We start from the raw sequence: 17,291 nt of genomic DNA on the forward strand, positions 1-17,291 counted from the left end.
CCCAGGGTGTGGAGGCCCACAGGCTCCCGGCGTGGCCCAGGCAGGTGGCGCCCTCCCTGGCCTCTGGCTTCTCTTTATTTCCGTGTTAACGGCTGCCTGGTTTTATCGGACCTGGATTTCAGCGGAAAGAGGTGGGCTAAACGTCTTTTAAAAATCAATTCCGGCTCAAACGCCCACGTTCTCCGTGGTAACGGCCGCCATTTATCGAGTTCCAATGGCCCGTGGCGTGCTCACGCGGCCTCCGGAGCCTCGCCATCCCTGCGAAGGGATGCCGCTCTGCCAGGCTTCCGGTGGGGGAGACGAGGCTCAGAGGTCAAGGTCACAGGAGCCCCATCCGACACGTCCCCTGGTGCGCCCCCACTCTGACCCCAGCACCCTGCTCCGCACCCAGAGGGGGCCCCCACCCCACTTGTTAGGAGGGAGATGAGTCAGAGTTTAGGTCAAGGCCGAGGAGGGGACGGTCAGGTGACCCATAGAAGTCCATCAGCCCCTGGCCCTGCCTCCGACCCCTGGCCCCCGCTCCGCCAGACCCCAAGGCTTCGGCCGCCACCCAGGGCCGTTCCCCGCCGGCCGCCGGGCGGGACTTAGCTCCGTGAACAGCCGAAGCCGCCAAACTCCCGCCGCCGGTGTCAATTCTGGGCCGTTGGCCGCGTGGGTTTTAATGTTCCTGCTTCTCCTCGGCGTCCTCAGCAAGGCGGCTCCTGCTTTTCAAAGCGGACGTGGCGTTTGATGGTGTTTAAGCCGTCGTGAAATACAGCCAGGCGGCGACAATAAAACAGACGCGGGCCCTGCTGGCAGGGCACGGCTGACAGCCGGCTCTCCCCACACGCTACGCGGCAAAGCTGCTATTTTTGTGGCAATTACCGTGTCCGGGCGGGGAGGCCGCAGGGCGCCGAGCTGGGTGCTGCTGCACCAGGGCCACTTGTTACCACTGGGAGCGGGTGCAGCCGGGGGTTCGGGGGTGCAGCTGGGAGGGGCGGGGTGCAGTGGGGGGGGGGGTAATGAACCCAGGCGGCGGGGCCAGCCGGGGCCCAGCAGAGAAGGCCGACCACGGCCTCCACCCTCAGTCCCATCTGTGCTCACGGCCTCCCACGTCCACGGCCCAGGTCTCGGCCACCAGCTCCTGCCCTGGAGTCCTCTGGCTCTGCCTCCGACACCCACAGCTGTAAGCGGCTGTGTCCCTCCCGCCCCTGCCCAGCGTGTGCCCCCGACAGCCCATGCCACCCAAGGGTCCTTGGCCACAGGCGCTACGAGGCAGGCGTTCCCGCGCCCCTTCCCCCACCGCGGCCGTGGGCAGCACGGCCGGACCCTGTCCACATGGAGCCTGAGCAGTGGAGGGCCCGCCCAAGGAGAGGTCTGGGGGGGGCTGGAGGGGGGGAACGGAACCTCACTAATGGGAACCACAGTCACCGCACACTGAGCCCCTGCGATGCACAAGGCACTCCAGGCAATAACTCCTCCTCCTTCCTGTAAAACTGCATCTTATTGTTAAGAACATCACAGACGCCCTCCATGTCGCCCACCGCCCCATCTACCCGCTCCGGCCACACCCCAGGCCTTCTCCTCCCCAGGGTCCGAGTCCATGTGTTACCATCAATGCATATAAGGTCTCTGGTTTATCTCTTCCGTCCCCACCCCTTCCCTCTGAGATTCCGTAGTCCGTTCCTCAACCCTCCCACGAGGCCGGGCACCTGTGGACACTGAGGCCTGGAGAAGCTTTGGTGGTTGGTGTACCTTCGTCCATTCTGTGAGCAGCCGTGGCCCTGGCCTCCCGAGGCCCCGAGACTGGCCGGCCACACCAGCCCCCCCCGCCCGCCCAGTGTGGCCGCCCAGGACAGCGGCGCCCCGTCAGCAGGCAGCCGGTGGGGACGGCAGGGAGGGGCCTGGGACGGTGTGGGCAGCATCAGGCCAAACCGTTTCCAGATGAAATAAATGAGCCCAGACGGGGAGCTTCTGAAACAAAGGGAGACCCTGCGGGGGGGGGGGGGGGGGGTAGGGCTGGGCCCTGCCATTCAGGCTCAGCCTGGCCGCGCTCCGCTCCGACAGGGACACTTCCGGCGCTGGCACCTGGGGAGGCGCGTCCGGCCTGCTCTCCCCCCCCCCCCCCCCCCGGCCCTAACCAGGCTGCTCCCAGGTGACACAGGCAGAGCAGGCACTGAGGGTTGAGGGGCCTGGCCTGCTTGCCCTGCACCCTCACAGTCAGGAAACCCCAAGTATCAAAGACTAGAGGCCGGAGGGGCCCCTTTCTCCCCCCCCCCCCCCCCCCCGGGGCTCGGTTCATTCTCCGTAGGAAGGCCAGGAAGGAGGGCCGTCAGCCTGCTGGGCGGATGGAGGGACTGAACCCTGTCCCAGCCCAGCCAGCCCGGTGCACAGCGGGCCCCGCCCACCGGGGAGCAGCCCTCTGAGCAGCAGCCGCTGCAGCAGGTGCAGAGCTGGCATCTGCCAAGGGCTCCCTCGTCCCCACGCTGCACTGAGCATCCCACCAGCTGTCTTCTTCCACTCTCATAGCAACCCCCGAGCCGGGTCCTAGCGTCCTCTTATTCCCGTTCACAGAAGAGGAAACGGAGGCTCAGAGAGGTTGAGTGACTTGCCCAAGGTCACACAGCTGGCACACCGTTGGGAAGTGGGAGGTGAGGAAACAGGGCTGGGTCCTTTTGTTCTCTTTTAAGCCACGTGGTATCCTGGAGGCCACTCCACGCTGGGACCCGGCGGGCCTCACCCTGGAGGCCCTGGGCTCAGGGTCTGGCACGTGCGTGAGCGCCCTAGGGGTCTGGAGAGGGAGAGTCAGCACGCCTCTACACCTCGTCGCCTGGGCGGAGCTGGCGCTGAGAGGGCGAACGGGGAAGCCCCGGTCCTGCTGGCCTCCAGGTGCCATGCCGGACCCCTCCCCACCAGGGACGGGGGGTCCTTCTGCTGAATGGGCAGGACCACGGCCTCCTGGGAGGCCGAGCCGGCCGGGCAGCCCTTCGCGAGCGCTGGCGGATCGTTCCGGAGAACAAGCCAAGGGCTACCGATCCAGCCCTTTTCACGCTTGGCCACGTTAATGGCCCCCATTAATTTCAGAGCACACACGTTCCCGCACGCCTGGCCTCCTCGGCCCAGCGCTCCGCTCGCTCGGGGTGAGAGCACAGCGGGGACACAGGCGGGTGCCAGGGGAGCTGGACGGAGCCTGCGGGGGGAGGGGGGTGTGGGAGGAGGGGAATAGCAGGGCCCTGAGCGGTGCCCCTGACCGCGGTGTCGGATGGGAGGAGGCCAAGGAGGAAGGGCCGTGCAGAGCGCCTCCCTCTGAGGCTGTGGGCGCCCGAGGGGCAGGCACCGTGTCCCCGAGCCTCAGGCCTCAGAGCCAGAGCCTCCCCAGCAGCTCCCCCCCCCCCGCCCCGCTCACCCCAAGACCTCGGAGCTTCTCCAGCCCCCCCCTTACCCCCTCCCGCCAGCACGCTCCTCTGCCCTCAGAGTGCCCTTGGCAACGTCCGACTCAGCTTCCCCCTCCCGGGCTTGAGTGCCTCCTCCTCCAGGTAGCCTTCCTGATTGCCCCCTGCCCCAGGCAGGACTCCCATCCCTCATAGACATTGCTGCTCCCTGCCATTCACAGGTCCCACCCCAAACTTTGGACTAGAGGCTGTGTCTCCGTAGCCCAGGGCCCTCCCTCCTGCCTGGTACTCAGGCCACCTCGTGTGTCTGCGGAAGAGGGAAGGCCACACGTGAGCTCAGGTTCCAAGCCGGGGCCTCGGTCTGATCACAGGAAACGGGGCGCACCGTCCCGCCTGCCTGACAGCCGCCTCAGGTGGGCACTGAGGGGTCAGTGCCAAGGAAGGCTGGTCCTCACCCTGCCCCCCAGGGGACCGGGCCCAGCAAGATGGGCCGCTGCCCACCTGTCCCCCGCCCGCCGCCCGCCGCCCGCCGGTCCCCCGCCCGCCGCCCGCCGGTCCCCCGCCCGCCCTGCCGCTGTGGAGAGGACTCAGCCGCTGGCGGTGGAGGAGCCTCCGCAAACACATTTAAATCTGAAGTGACAGATAAAGCGATTTACGGCGACAGTTTAGCGTCAGATCGCTTCCCACAAGGCAGCCGGCGTCCCCGGCCCCTGCTTGCTAGTCCATCAAGGCGGTCTCTAAATCACCGCTCCGAGCCGGCCAGGGACAGCGGGAGGGGGGCGGGGCTGGGCCCTGCGGGCGCAGAGGGATGAGCCGCCGCTCGGCTGGCTTGGCTGCCGGAGGGCAGACGCTGGCAGACCACAAATCAGAGCCCAGGGACTTCGGGAAGCGGAGGCCACTTCACGCCTAGTTCTCAGCAAATAAGCGGCTTTCACCCCCAGGCGGCCAGGCCAGCATGTGGCTGTGACCGTCCGCCCGCCCACAGGCCGTCCACCCGCCCGCCCACAGGCCGTCCGCCCGCCCGCCCACAGGCCGTCCGCCCGCCCACAGGCCGTCCGCCCGCCCACAGGCCGTCCGCCCGCCCACAGGCCGTCCGCCCGCCCACAGGCCGTCCGCCCGCCCACAGGCCGTCCGCCCGCCCACAGGCCGTCCACCCACCCGCCCACAGGCCGTCCGCCCGCCCGCCCACAGGCCGTCCACCCGCCCGCCCACAGGCCGTCCACCCACCCGCCCACAGGCCGTCCACCCGCCCACAGGCCGCCCACCCGCCGAGGCCTCCGACCCGCTCCCCCTCCTGCTGCCCCCGGCGGGATTGACAGCGGGATTGACGGCGGGATGGACGGCGGGATGGACGGCGGGATTGACGGGTCCCTGCGCGTCGGGGCTCTCCGTGTCACCCCGGTGTCCATCGCTTTGTCCCATTAGGTCCTCCTTAGCCGCTCCTGCTCTTGGCTTCCCCTCCACAGTGTCCGGAGGGCTCCCAGCTGCCGGGCCTGGGCCCCGCCCTGGACCAGCCTGAGCCCACGTCCTCCTCACGCCGCACGGTGGAGCCAGCGATGAGGAAACAGAGGCTGCGACGGACGGCTTGTCCGCCCGGAAGGCCAGCAGGCACGCTGGGATTCGGACCCACCTCCTGGCCCTGTGCCCCGGCCGACCCACGGGCGCTTCTGTCTCTGCACAAAGCGCCTCCCCGTACGCCTGAGGCCGGAGCCGCCCGCCTGGCTGGCCGGAATGGGGTGTCTTTGTGCGGGGCTTCCTCCGCTGCCTGTCAGGAACTGGGGGAATGCTGGGAACCCCAAGGGCATGGAGACGACCGGTCAAGGTCATGACCCTCCCACCCCCCTGCCCGCATGGCAAAGACAAGACACACACTCCAGAAGCCGGACCACCCGGTGCAGACCCAGAACTGGAAGAGCTGCCAGGCCTGGCTCTCCCCAGACACAGCCTGGGGGTCGCAGGCCAGACACTGCCCCCCGGAACCTCCGCTCCAGAGCGGGCCTGCGGGGCTCCCTGGCTTGTCTGGCCGGCACGGCAGCCCAAGTTAATTAATTAAGGTGGATGCGGCGAGCCCCGTGGGCAGCGCCGTGGCCGGCACAGATGGCGGGGCTACGGCTCTCCGGGCTGCTGGGGCGCGGGGGCCGGCACTGAGGGGGCCCGGGGCTCTGCACTGGCTCTGGGGGCGTGGCCTCGAGCCCTGCCACCCACCAAAGTGCTAAGAGGCCGGGCCGGGAGGAGGGAGGTGCACAGGCAGGGAGAGCCCTGTCTCCTGCCCTCAGGGTTCTCTCCCGGCCCCAGGCTCTTCAGGATGGAGAGGGTTTGGGGGGCCCCAACCCCACTTTCTTTCTCAGGCCCCTCCCAACTCCCCATGCCTCCCCCTCCGCGGTCCCTGCAACTGGAGCAAAGCCCAGGCCGCCATGGCGCCTTCCCCATCCCCATTCTGACCACGGGGACAAAGAGAGACCCCCAAACCCAGAAGCCCTGCTACTGACCTTGAGCCCCAGCCCAGGCCAACCCCCGCCAGTCCGCAGGGGCCACTGACCCCCCCACCACCACGAGGCCAACATCGCCCTTGGCTCCGGCGCTGGGAACGTGGGCATCCCCACCCCCTGGTGGAGGCTCCGCGGTCCGCGGAGAACAATTATTCACGGCTAATGATCACAATCAAGTCAAATGGAATTTAATGGACACGCGCGCGCTTCCCGCTCCCAGCTTCACATGTGAATGAAGCACATATGGGCTCCTCGAGGCGCGGGCAGATTTATGCCGCCCGGAAAGCCCCTCCGCCCGGCTCCTCCCTCCGCCAACAAACAGGCTGATGGACGGCCGCTGGGCCTGGGGACCGCGATCTCTGCTGCCCCTGGCGGTGGGCATGGGGGCTGGGATGAGGCCCCCCCAGCCAGTGTGAGGCCGCAGGCCAAGACCTCCAGGGCCCCTGAGGTCTCACCAGTGCCTCGGCCACCCAAACACAGGGCTGGCAAACGCCTGGACCAGGGCCTGGAGGGGTGCAGGCTCCCCTGAAGGGTGGGGGCCCCTGTGTCCGAGGGCCGCCTCAGCCACTCCCGGCAGGTCCGGTTCTCCCTGCTGTGAGGCTCTCTCTAGAAATAAGGAGGTCCCAGGAACACCCGCCAAGGGTGCTGGGTAAACGGAGGCCGGCGGAGGGAGGAGAAGGCTGCTCCTCTGCGGGAGCACCCAGCACCCCTCCATCGCCGGGATGGGGCCGACGGCAGAGGAGTGGCGAGGCACCGCGGCAGCAGCAAGAGCAGGCTCTCAGCTCGTGCCAGGCACGGGGTGTGCACCACAGCTGATAGATCAGCGCCTCATGCCCCCAGCGCCCCACAGCCGGGTTCTCTGCCCCCGTGCCAGCCAAGGAGGAAACGGCGGCCCAGGCGGGCACGGAGGAAAGGGGGCCTCAGAGAGAGGTGCAGACGCTGCCACCCAGCCTGGCGCTCGGATGCAGCCAGGGCCGAGTGCGCTCTGAGGGAGAGGCTGCCAGCGCCGCTAGGCTCCGAGGCTGCAGGCTCGGGGCACTGGGAGGGCCATTAATCACGCCGCAGCCTCCGGAGCCCCGGCCGCTCCATCTGTGCCCGCCGACGCCCCGCCTGGTCCCCCCACCCTCCCGCCCGGCCCCCCAACCACCCACTCAGCTGCCCCGCTCTCCCCTCCCGCCGCTCTGCTGCTCAGCATGGCAAGTGCCCGCAGGGGGCCTCCCACACCCTGGCCAGTGACTGACGGGGCAGGGACACTGGGCAGGGCAGCCCCCCGGGCCTGTGGGACTTCCCCTCGGCCCAGCCAGGCCCTCCTGGGTGGAGGCGGCAAGAACGCCCTTCTCCTCGGGCTGCCGTGGCGTCTGCCAGCCCAGCGTGGCGTCCCCGCTCCACGTCCCCCAGATGGGCTCACAGACCTCGTGGCCCCCGGGGGCCGGGAAAGAGCAGACGCAGCGAAGGACACGGGGTGACCCAGGCTGCCGCTCCGAGTCAGACCTCGCGTGCCTGTCACCTGTGTACGAGGCCGGAGCCCGGGGCAGGAACACCGTCGGGGCCGCACGGTCCCACCAGCACCCAGAGGGGGTCACGCAGAACGAGGCCGGACCACAGACAAGCAGGCCCGGCAGCCTGGTCCCCGAGCCAGCTCAGCACCGGCACGGCCACGCCCGGGATCCTCTGAGGACCCCCTCCCTGGCCAGACACAAGCCCACGGCCGAGAGGAGGGGGACGGAGATGCTTCTGGGGGTGCAGAGACTGCGGGGTTTCCCCGGGAGTCTGCCCAGTCCCCAAACCTGGCTCTAGGACAGGGGCTCCCTGCTGAGATGTCCTGCGAGCAGGAAGTGAGGGCTGGTGAACCCCCCCACACACCTGGACTTGACCTTGGCCAGACAGCCGCTGCCTGGAGAGCAGCCCCCCCAGAGGGACCAATCCGCAGACTCCCGACTCATCACAATAAACTGCCGCGCCAGCAGTCACCGGGAGTGCGCCTGGGCTCCGCTGCCCCCTCCCTCGCCCCGCCGCTCCGGGAGGAAGGAAGCGGAGGTCCGGGACCCGCCTTCCGGGAAGGGCGGCCGCAGCGATGCCAGCCAGGCCCCTCCCCGGCCGCAATGGCCTCCGGCCGCGGGCAGCGCAGCCGGGCGCCCTGACACGGGCTCAGGCATCCGCTCAGCCGGCGCTCCGGCTCCCGTGCGCCAGCGGCCGCCCCGCCGGAGCCGGAGCCGGAGCCGGAGCCGGTGGGTCCCCGTGCGGGCGTGGCGGGCCGGGGCCAAGGGGACGGGCGGCCGCGCCTCCACTCACCGGCGTTGACGATGGCGTCCACCTCCAGCTTGGTGATGTCGCCGCGGAACAGGGAGATCTTCTCGTTGAGGTGCTTGTCCTTCTTGTACTTGGGCTCCTTCTCCTCCGCCTTCACGGCCAGCCCTGGAGCAAGCAGAGGCTGCGGGAGTGCCACAGGCCGGCGCCCGGGCAGCGCCCTCCGAACTGCGAACACTGGAAGGGCCGCCCTCACTCTAAGCGCCTACTGTGTGCAGCACACACCAGTCCTGAATCTACAGCGATGCTGGGCGCAGGTACAGCGGTGGCCCGCCCGCCCCGTTTTACAGACGTGGAGCAGAGGCCTGGGGGGCGAGGTGACCTGCCCAGGTTCCCAGTGACCAGTGCTACCACGTGCGGGGCCTGGGCGCTCACCGGCACACGCCCGGCAAGCCTCGCCACCACAGCCACCAGCCCCAGGTCTGGGCGCAGCTCCGGACAATGTCACGGGGGTAAAAGCCACGCCCGCCTCAGGCGGGCACGGTGCCCTGCACACAGTAGGCGCTCACTCCCCGCTCGCTCCCCTCGGCCGCCTCTGGAAGGCTCCCCCGCGGTGTGGTCTGCAGGGGCCTCCCGGCCGGCCGGCAGGGCCTACCTTTCGCCGTCTCCTTCCAGGTGGGGACCTTCTTGAGCCTGATGAAGTCCTGGCAGAAGTAGTGCTCCTCCCGCTGCTTGTCGCTCAGGCCCTTCAGGAACGCTGTGGGCAGGCGGGGCGGGAAGGAGAGTCAGGCAGGCAGGGAGCGGGGCACACCTGGGGGCTCCCCCCGCACTGGTCTCGGGACTCTCCTCGCCTCCAAGGATGCAAACCAGCCCTGGGAGCCCGGGAGGCTGCTGGAACCTCTGCCTTGCCTTCTTTGTCCCGGAGGGGAAACTGAGGCCCGGAAGGCCATCCCGCCAGCACCACGGGCCAGAGGCCAGAGGTCACCTCGGCCGCTCTCCCGCAGCGCCCATAGCCCCAGGCCCCTGATTTCTTCCTGTAGAGTGTGGGGATGAAGGCGCCTCTGGCAGAATAATTTCAAGCTTACCCATGCGAAGGCCAAGCAGGTGGGTGACAAGGAATCAATTACATTATCAGTCAGCTACCTCATCCATCGATTACATTATCAGTCCATTAAGTGATCCGTCAGTTACATGATCAATCAGTTACGGCATCAGTGGTCTCATTAGCAATCAGTTACATGATCCACAGACATCATCGTCGTCATGATGTGTAGGCTCATCACGGGAGCCAAGCAACCTCCCTCCTCCAAGAGCCACAGCGCCGAGCAGCCTGCTGCCCGTTACAGCAGCCCCCCAGCACCAGCCGAGGCCGCCCCGGACAGGTGCCTGCTGGGCCGCCTCCCCCGCCGCGGCCCTGGCCCTGAGCCTGGCGCCCCCTGTGGGCGGCACCGGGCAGAGGAGCTCAGAGCGCCCTCAGAAGCAGCCGGCGCTCCTGAGCCGCGGTCCAGGCTCGTGGCTTGTGAGCTCCCCCTGCTGGCCCGAGGCCACACGTCACCCAGGTGCTCAGCCCAGCCTCGTGGCCTGGACCACGTACTCCCCCCTGCTGGGGCAGACCCCACTGACCATGGGGGAGTGGAGAGGGTAATAACCAGCAAAAGGCACAGACATGGGACTCAGACATGGGACGGGAAAGTGTGCAGAGGTGGGAGGGCCCTTAGAGGAAGTGGTGGGAGAGGAAGGGGTGCCTCCGAGCCTTCCGGGGAGATGGTTGCGAGGGGCAGGTATTCAAGATTCAGGTTGGCCCCTGGGGTGCTCTTTCCTGCCCAGCTCCCTGGGTGCTCCTCGAGGACGCAGGCCCCAGGTCATGGCCCGCTCAGCGCTAAGGTGGGGCGACTACAAAAGGCTCATTGCACCAGTGGCTCCAACCAGAACCCCGCTTCCAGGCAGCCACGCCCCACCCTTCCAGACACCTACGAAGTGCAGGTCCTGGATGCGGGGGGTTGGGGGGAGACACAACAGTCACCAAGGCAGACGTGGCCCTGGAGGACCCACAATCCGGCACGGAAGCCAGACGGACCGGCTCAGCACCAGCAAGCCGCCCAGGCGGGCGGGGAAGGCTCAGGGGCTGGCACAGGAGCCGGACCCCAGCCCGGGGGACCTGAGAGACGCTGAGGGGCGTTGGAGGCAGCCTGGGCGGGAAGGGGTTTCCGGGCAGGGGCAGCATGTTCCCGGTGCGGGCTCCATCCCCAGAGTGGGGCGGGCAGGAGGCAGCCGACCAATGGTTCTCTCTCATCACTGATGTTTCTGTCTCGCCCTCTCCTCTCCCTTCCTCTCTAGGAAATCAATAAAAATATATTTTAAAAATAAATACATAAACTCTTGACCTCCCCCTGGTGGCCTGTCTTCCAGCCCATCCAGGTGCTGCTGCGGCAGTGGGTGTCCCTCTCCCATACTCCCTCTCCCAGCCTCCCCCACTCGTCCTCCAGCCTCAGATGCTGCCTCCTCCCCCCACCAAGCAGCAAGCACCCCCTCCCCCCTCCCCGCCCACACCTCGTCCTCCTCCAGTCACTGGGCGTGAAGGTCCTTCCTCCCAGAAGCCACCGCTCACCTCCGGAGGACAAGCTCCGAGCTCCCTCCACACCCTCTGCCGTTCGGTCTTTAAAACAAAACCCTCCCCGACCCCACCTTCCACGCCCCACGGCTGGAGCCTCGTTTCCCTGCCCCCTCCTCCACTGTCCACACATCCTCCCTCCCATGCTCCTCCAACCCGGGAAGGCCAGGCCCCACCTCTCCATCAAGGCCAAGGTCAGAGACACCGGGCTGTGTGGCCCAGTGCAGTGGCCCTTCCTGTCCTCCCTGTTCACTCAGCACCTCCAGCCCCTTCGTCCCATCAGGAAGCCCCTCTCCTGGACCCGCCTGGCTCTCTGGTCCCCTTCTCCCTCTTCCTCCATCCACACCCTCCCTAGGTCATCCCGGCAACGCCCTTCTTTACACTTCAGCCCCTCAGCATCTTCTGGGCTGTCAGACTTACCCCACCGTACCCCGAAACCAAGCCGTCCCCCGAAACCAGGCCGTCTGCTCACGCTGCCAGGGCCAAGCCTCCATCATCGCTCCCTAGAGCCCTTCAAAGCCCCCAACTCCCGGTGACTCCCCGTCCCCGCGTCCACCCGACTGTCAGCTCCTCACACAGCAGCCCGGGGAGCTTAGGAACATGCCGGAAGCCATCGCTCTGCTTAAAGCTCCTTTCAAACACCGGGTCCTGACCATGGCCAAGTACCAGGCCTGCCTCTCTCCCCAGCCTCCTCCTGTGCCACCCGCCCCTACACTTCCTTCTGTCCCCCCCCCCCCCCAGCCAGGCAGCCAAGCAGGTCACCTTGGCGTTCCTCCACCGCCAGGCTGTGCCCGGCCTCAGGGCCTTTGAGCCGGCTGTGCCCCCGCCTGGCCTCCCTCCTCCCTGCCCTCCCCCCAGAGCAGTCCTTCCCTGACTGCACTTGGCTCCTCACTTGACCTTGGCCACACCGGGTCTGCCCTGGTGTGTGAGCACCGTGGGCAGAGTCAGGGAGCGGGCGGGCGGAGACCTGGAGGTGGAGGGCAGGGTGTCTCAGAGGGAACAGCACGGCGGAGGGGACAGCATGTGCCCACGCCCTGAGGTGGAGGGAGCTGGGCGGAGAGAGGGAGAGGGAGCCAGGGCTGCCGGGCTGGACACAAAGGCTCGGCCGAGGCCGAGGGCGCGCCGGGCAGGCTGGCCGGGCAGCCGCTGCTGTGTTCTTCCCTGGCCCCCGGCCCACAGGCCTGCGCCCGCCACGCCCGGCACCTGGTTCCTGGGCGCCCCCAGCCTCTCTGCGCCTCAGTCTTCTCATCTCTAGAGCGGGCCACGAGCCTCCCGGAGCCCGGCTGGCTGTGTGAGAGCTGGCGGGAGCACCCTGTGAGCTGTCACACACAGCCTGCGCCTCGGGCACGCACCCAGCGAGGGAGACTCAAAGGAGCAGAACAAGACACGGTTTGGGGGTTTTCTTCACCTCGGAGCACAGTGGGAAGAGGAGCTTTTTAAATGATTCGGTCCCCGCTGAAACCGGTTTGGCTCAGTGGTAGAGCGTCGGTCTGCCGACTGAAAGGTCCCGGGTTCGATTCCGGTCAAGGGCATGTACCTTGGTTGCTGGCACATCCCTGGTAGGGGGTGTGCAAGAGGCAGCTGGTCGATGTTTCTCTCTCATCGACGTTTCTAGCTCTCTATCCCTCTCTCTTCCTCTCTGTAAAAAATCAATAAAATATATTTTAAAAAAATAAAATAAATAAATGATTCGGTCCCCATGTTTGTCATCTTGCCCAACTGTGACCAAAGACTCCCCCTCTGAGGCTGGCACCGCCCCAGTGCAGGCTCCCAGCCAGCTGCACCGGGGCCAGAGGGGACGCATCTGTGTGACATGGAGACGGGGCAGCTGGGGCCCAGATCGAGCCCACAGGACCGTGAGCTGAGGCCCGCTGGCCGGGGCGGCCCCAGGCACCCCATCCAACTCGTCTGGGTGCCCAGGGGTGGCTCAGACCCCCTAGCCACCACCACCTGGCAGACGCCAGCACCCGCCTTTCAGAAAAGCAGAGCCTTGCCCAGCCACGGGCAGGCCTGGACCAGATACAGCCCAGCGCTCACTCTCTCCTCCCCCATCCCCTCCCCCCGCCACTCCCCCTCCCCATGGCCTCATCTGAGTGACCGCGGCCTGCACAGCCCCTCTCCAGCAAAGTCCAACAGACGCCCCACTTCTCAGAGACGACAGAGGAAGACAACAGAGCTCCCAGCTCTGCCACCAGCGCTGGGTGCCAGGAGGGACGTGTCAGCCTGTCCCTCCAGTCCGTGGCCCCCAAGCTCGCACCTCAACCCCAGGTCTGGGCCTGGCCCTGATCACCCCCCACTTCCCGCCAGGCACCCCGGGAGAAGCGGGCCCTTCGGCGGGACACGGGCCCACACATTTACATCTCCCGCCTCCCTCTGCCCGAAAGACAGATGCAGGCTTGAAGCACAAGTGAGTTTTATTTTTCTTATAAAAGATGTACAGCACGGGTTTTAATTTTCTCTCTGTTTCGGAGAGGGAGAGAGTATTTCACGGCCCAGGGAGACGGGTGCTGTAGAAGATGTGCGCAGTAAATTTTGATGGGAGGCCTGACCCAGGCAGAGCTCCGTGCTCCGGGCGCGGGCTGCGCGGGAGGAAGAGGCTGCGCCAGGACCATAAAGTGCAGCGGGCGAGCGGGGATCAGCGATGTGTTTTAAGACGCCCATACGGCGCCGGGAGCCGGGTTCAGAAAGGGGGGCGGCTGGCGCGGGGCTCCTCTGCGGAGAAGCCAGGTGGGCAGGCTGAAAAGGCCGGGCCGGGGGTGGGGCAGCGCCATTAATCACCCCCCCCCCCCGGGCTTCTCTGCCCCCACCGCACCGGATGTGCCAAGGCGACGTCCTCAGGAGACAGATGGGAGGAGGCCCCCGTCCCAGGTGCGCCCGGAACATTCCCCGGTTCAGCAGGCGCATCCGATAAATCACCGGCTCTGGAGGGAACGCCGCGGGGCGGGAACGAGCCCTCACCCCCTCCACCCCACCCCGCACACAGGCTGGAACACGCGTGCACACAGGCTGGAACACACGTGCTTTCCTGAGCCCCAGGGAGCGGAAGCGTGACTCAGGACGTGTGGGTCGAGCCCCAGCCTGTGGCCGCCTGGCAGGGACCGGGGTGCTCAAGCCCAGCGCCTCCGTGGCCAGCACAGCAGAGAGCAGAGAGGGGACAGGCCCCGGGGGGCCGCGGGGACCCCCGTGCAGTGTGTGGGCCGCAGTGTATAAATGGTTCTGATGTCATCCCAGTGCAACCTACCAAGCCTGTAGGTCAGGTGCTGGTCCTATTTCACAGATGAGGAAACTGAGGCTCGGGGAGCCTGGAAGCAGGGCTGGGCTGGCCCGGTCTCTTTGAGCACAGCGCGGCCCCTGCAGGTCAGGGGCCCTCCCCTGGTGCCAGTCCAGGTGCCCTCAGGGCCTGACCTTGAGTCTCTTCCCACCCCCTGCCTCCCCACACTTTCCCGGTGGGCAGGCACCACCGGGGGAACAACGAGGGGACTGAATCAGAGAGAGGAACCGTGGCCGCTGTCATCAGAAGCTGCAGCGGCCGCCCCAGACGACGGAACTGTCCTCCTCAGGAAGCCCCAGCCCGAGGCCCCGCACGACCGAGGGGAACGGGCCCGGGAAGCGGCAGCTCCCCCGGAGGGAGAGGAAGGGAGTGCCAGGGGAGGCAGAGTGCGGCCACCTCCCAGAGGACGCACTGGCCGGGGGCTGGGCGTCCGCACGGGGCCAGAGCGGGCAGCAGCCTCACGCAGACCACCACCGGAGCGAGTGCCTGAGGCACAGGGTGGCTTTCAAAACCACCCGTCAGCTCCCAGGCAGAACCTCTGCTGCTGGCGAACTAGGACGACGGTCTGGCTTCCAGAGGCTTTCCCAGGGAGAGGGCTCCGTCCAGGGCCGGCCCGTGGCTCTCCGCCCTCCTGCTAGACTTCCCACCTTGAACTAGACATCACCCTTCATCAGTATCTTGTCAGTAGTTTGGTTACTGTGCACCAGTCTTTTTAACTGCTTTTATTTAAAAGGTATGTATATATACACACATATATATACATATATACACACACATATATAGTTTATTGACTTTTAGAGAGAAAGGACGGGAGAAGGAGAGAGAGAAACATTGATTGGCTGCCTCCTGCACACCCCTTACCGGAGATCGATCGGAAACCCAGGCCTGTGCCCTGACAGGGAATCAAACCGGCAACCTTTTGGTGCACAAGACGATGCCCAACCACTGAGCCACACTGCCCAGGGCTGTGCACAGTGGTTGAGAGAGGATCACCTCAGGCACGGACGGGCACGTGGAGGCCTGGCAGGTATGTCCCCAAGAGAAGGGAGAGCTCATGTCCGTCAGAGACACGTACGTGTTTCCCAAAGTGTGGTACGCGTACCCCCAGGGGTACGGGAAGAGTTTGGGGGGGTACGCGTTGCACCGGAGTTTGGTGGAGTTATGCACTGCACTGTGCTTAGCTGCGCCTAATTCTACGTTCTCATGAGTACGAGGGGTACTCAGCGTTACGGAAATTATAGAAGGGGTACACATATGGCAAGTTTGGGAAACACTGCTCTACGCAGTTTCCTCCCCCTAAAACAGCAGCTCTGCGAGGACAGGTCCTTCCCTGTCTCACTCGTGGCTCGGTCCCCAGCACCAAACAGCGCTGCACATGGGAAGCACTCGGTAAACGTGGACTGACTGAACGAGTGGCCATCCCAGCAGAGGGACAGAGAAGCTGCAGGAGCCCGGGAACCTCCAGCCTGCGAGCATCAGGAGATCTGGAAGTTTTCAGGGGCACCAAGAAGTGGGCAGTGCCAGGGAGCTGGATCCTAAAAATTGAGGCCCATCTGAGCCTGGTGGCCGGGCCCCTGGCACTCCCTAGCTCTTTCCTGCCATCCTGGGTTACCGCCCCTGACAGAGGAGAAGCCAGGCTCCCCGTGGGACAGTCCCCCTGCCGGGGGTGTCTGCTGTCCCCTGCCGGGGGACTTGTCCAGCCCCCCTCCCTGCCCTGATGGGTGTTCTGGGGCCAGCGCTGAGAGCAAAGTCAAGTGCTTTCTGCGGGCGCTTTAAGATCCCAGCGCGGCCCAGCGACTCTGGAGGTGGGTAAGTCACCGTGAACTCCGCCTCCAATCCGCAAAGGGCTTCGTCCCACGCCCCCACCGAGGCCGCCAGGGCTGCCTCGCAGCCTCATTGGCCAAAGCCCCGGCCCCGCAGCCAATGAGCGGCTTTCCCTGCCTTTCGAAAGGGGATCCAGCGGGAGCAGACCCTGAAGGGCAGGGGCAGCTGGGCCGGCAGTCTGGGCTATTTGGGGCTCCGCAGGCCAGGCTGCCTCCCTGCCTGGCTCTGTGCGAGGGGGGCGGGGGACACAGTCCGGCTCTGGGACGCCTGCCCGTCCTGTGGGGGTGATGTCACTCACTGTTCTCAGACACAATGTCCATCTCCGCCCTGTGCCCCCCAGGAGCGGGGCAGGGACTGCTAGCAAGTGGCAGGCAGCCAGTGGTGAGGGCGAAAGGGCACCAGACCACGTGCCCAGGGGCAGGCCTTCCAGGGGAGGCGGTGAGGGGGGACAGGCCGGCCCGGGGAAGCCACTCCTTGGGGCTATGTGACCCCACCAGATGGGACACCAGCCAAGCCAGAGCGATCCCCTCAGCCCGCCCCTGTGTGTGCCACCTGAGGAGCCATCCCATGCAAATCCGCCCTGCCGCCAACTCCCAGGTGACCTTGGGCTGCTCCGCTCAAGTCCTGGGCCTCAGTTTCCCTCCTGCACAACGGAGCAAGGTGGGGGTCCTGGGTGATCTCTAGGGTGCCCTATGACCCATCCCAGTGGGGTAAGGCCACCTTCTTCACGCCGCTCCTGACCGGGGACCTGGACCCGGGTCTGGGGTGAGCTGGTTTGTGGGGCTGGGAACGCGGGGGGCGGGGGGCGGGGGGGGGGAGAGGCGTGGCTGTGAACGGGGGAGTCCTGATCAGGGTTTGGGGGGCCTCAAGCTTCCACCGGGCTCGGCAGGAAGCGCCTGCCGGTGGGGTGCCGTCCAGCCTGGGAAGCCCACGTGGGGCGGCCTCGCCCTCGCCCCTCTGTTCACACTTACATTTCGCCTCCTTCCAGTCGGTGGAGGTGTTCAGGTCCACCTTCGCCGCCATGGCCAGGGGCGCCCAAGTGCGCACCCCGGCTCTCCGCCCCGCCGCCGCCCCCCGATCCCCAACTCCCGCCGGGGCCCGCGCGCGGGGCCCGAGGGCGCTGCTGCGGGTCCACGCGGCCACCGCCGAGGGGCCGGGCCAGGGGCGCGGGGCGCGGAGGAGCCGCCCCGGGGCGCGGAGGAGGGCCAGGCGGCCGGGCAGCGACATGAGCGGCGGCGCGGCTCCCGCCCCCTGGACTCCGATTACGGTGCAGGGGAGACTCCCCCTTGTTTACTCCGGAACCCGCGTCGCTGCCAGCCCCGGCGACCAGCACAGCCCGGGATGGTGCCGCGCGGAGCACCCTGGAACTTGTAGTCCTGACGCCGGAGGGGCCCGCCAGCCCCGCCTGCCCGGCACCCCGGCTCCGCAGGCCCCGCCCACCCCGGCACCCCGGCTCCGCAGGCTCCGCAGGCCCCGTC

General features: G+C 67.0%; 1 protein-coding gene across 8 annotated transcripts in view; it reads right to left on the reverse strand.

Moving 5' to 3' along the window:
• MACROD1 (mono-ADP ribosylhydrolase 1) overlaps nucleotides 1-17,156 on the reverse strand; it is a 119,906-nt gene extending 102,750 nt beyond the window's left edge. For 4 of the 8 annotated variants that reach the window (XM_045574131.1, XM_036417398.2, XM_036417397.2 and 1 more), the window contains exons 1-3: nucleotides 16,785-17,151; nucleotides 8,763-8,864; nucleotides 8,153-8,275 (exon numbers count right to left, since the gene is read on the reverse strand). In XM_045574131.1, coding sequence (XP_045430087.1) covers nucleotides 8,153-8,275; nucleotides 8,763-8,864; nucleotides 16,785-17,040 — 481 coding nt within the window. In that variant the 5' untranslated portion in view covers nucleotides 17,041-17,151. Of the gene's footprint in view, nucleotides 1-8,152; nucleotides 8,276-8,762; nucleotides 8,865-16,784 lie in introns of all 8 variants that reach the window. The other 4 variants (XM_036417396.2, XM_036417395.2, XR_006740229.1 and 1 more) reach the window with 3 other exon arrangements.
• Between the last annotated feature and the right edge of the window lie 135 nt (nucleotides 17,157-17,291).

The sequence above is a fragment of the Pipistrellus kuhlii genome, unplaced genomic scaffold, assembly GCF_014108245.1.
Source record: "Pipistrellus kuhlii isolate mPipKuh1 unplaced genomic scaffold, mPipKuh1.p scaffold_m20_p_59, whole genome shotgun sequence".
Taxonomy (NCBI): Eukaryota; Metazoa; Chordata; class Mammalia; order Chiroptera; family Vespertilionidae; genus Pipistrellus; species Pipistrellus kuhlii.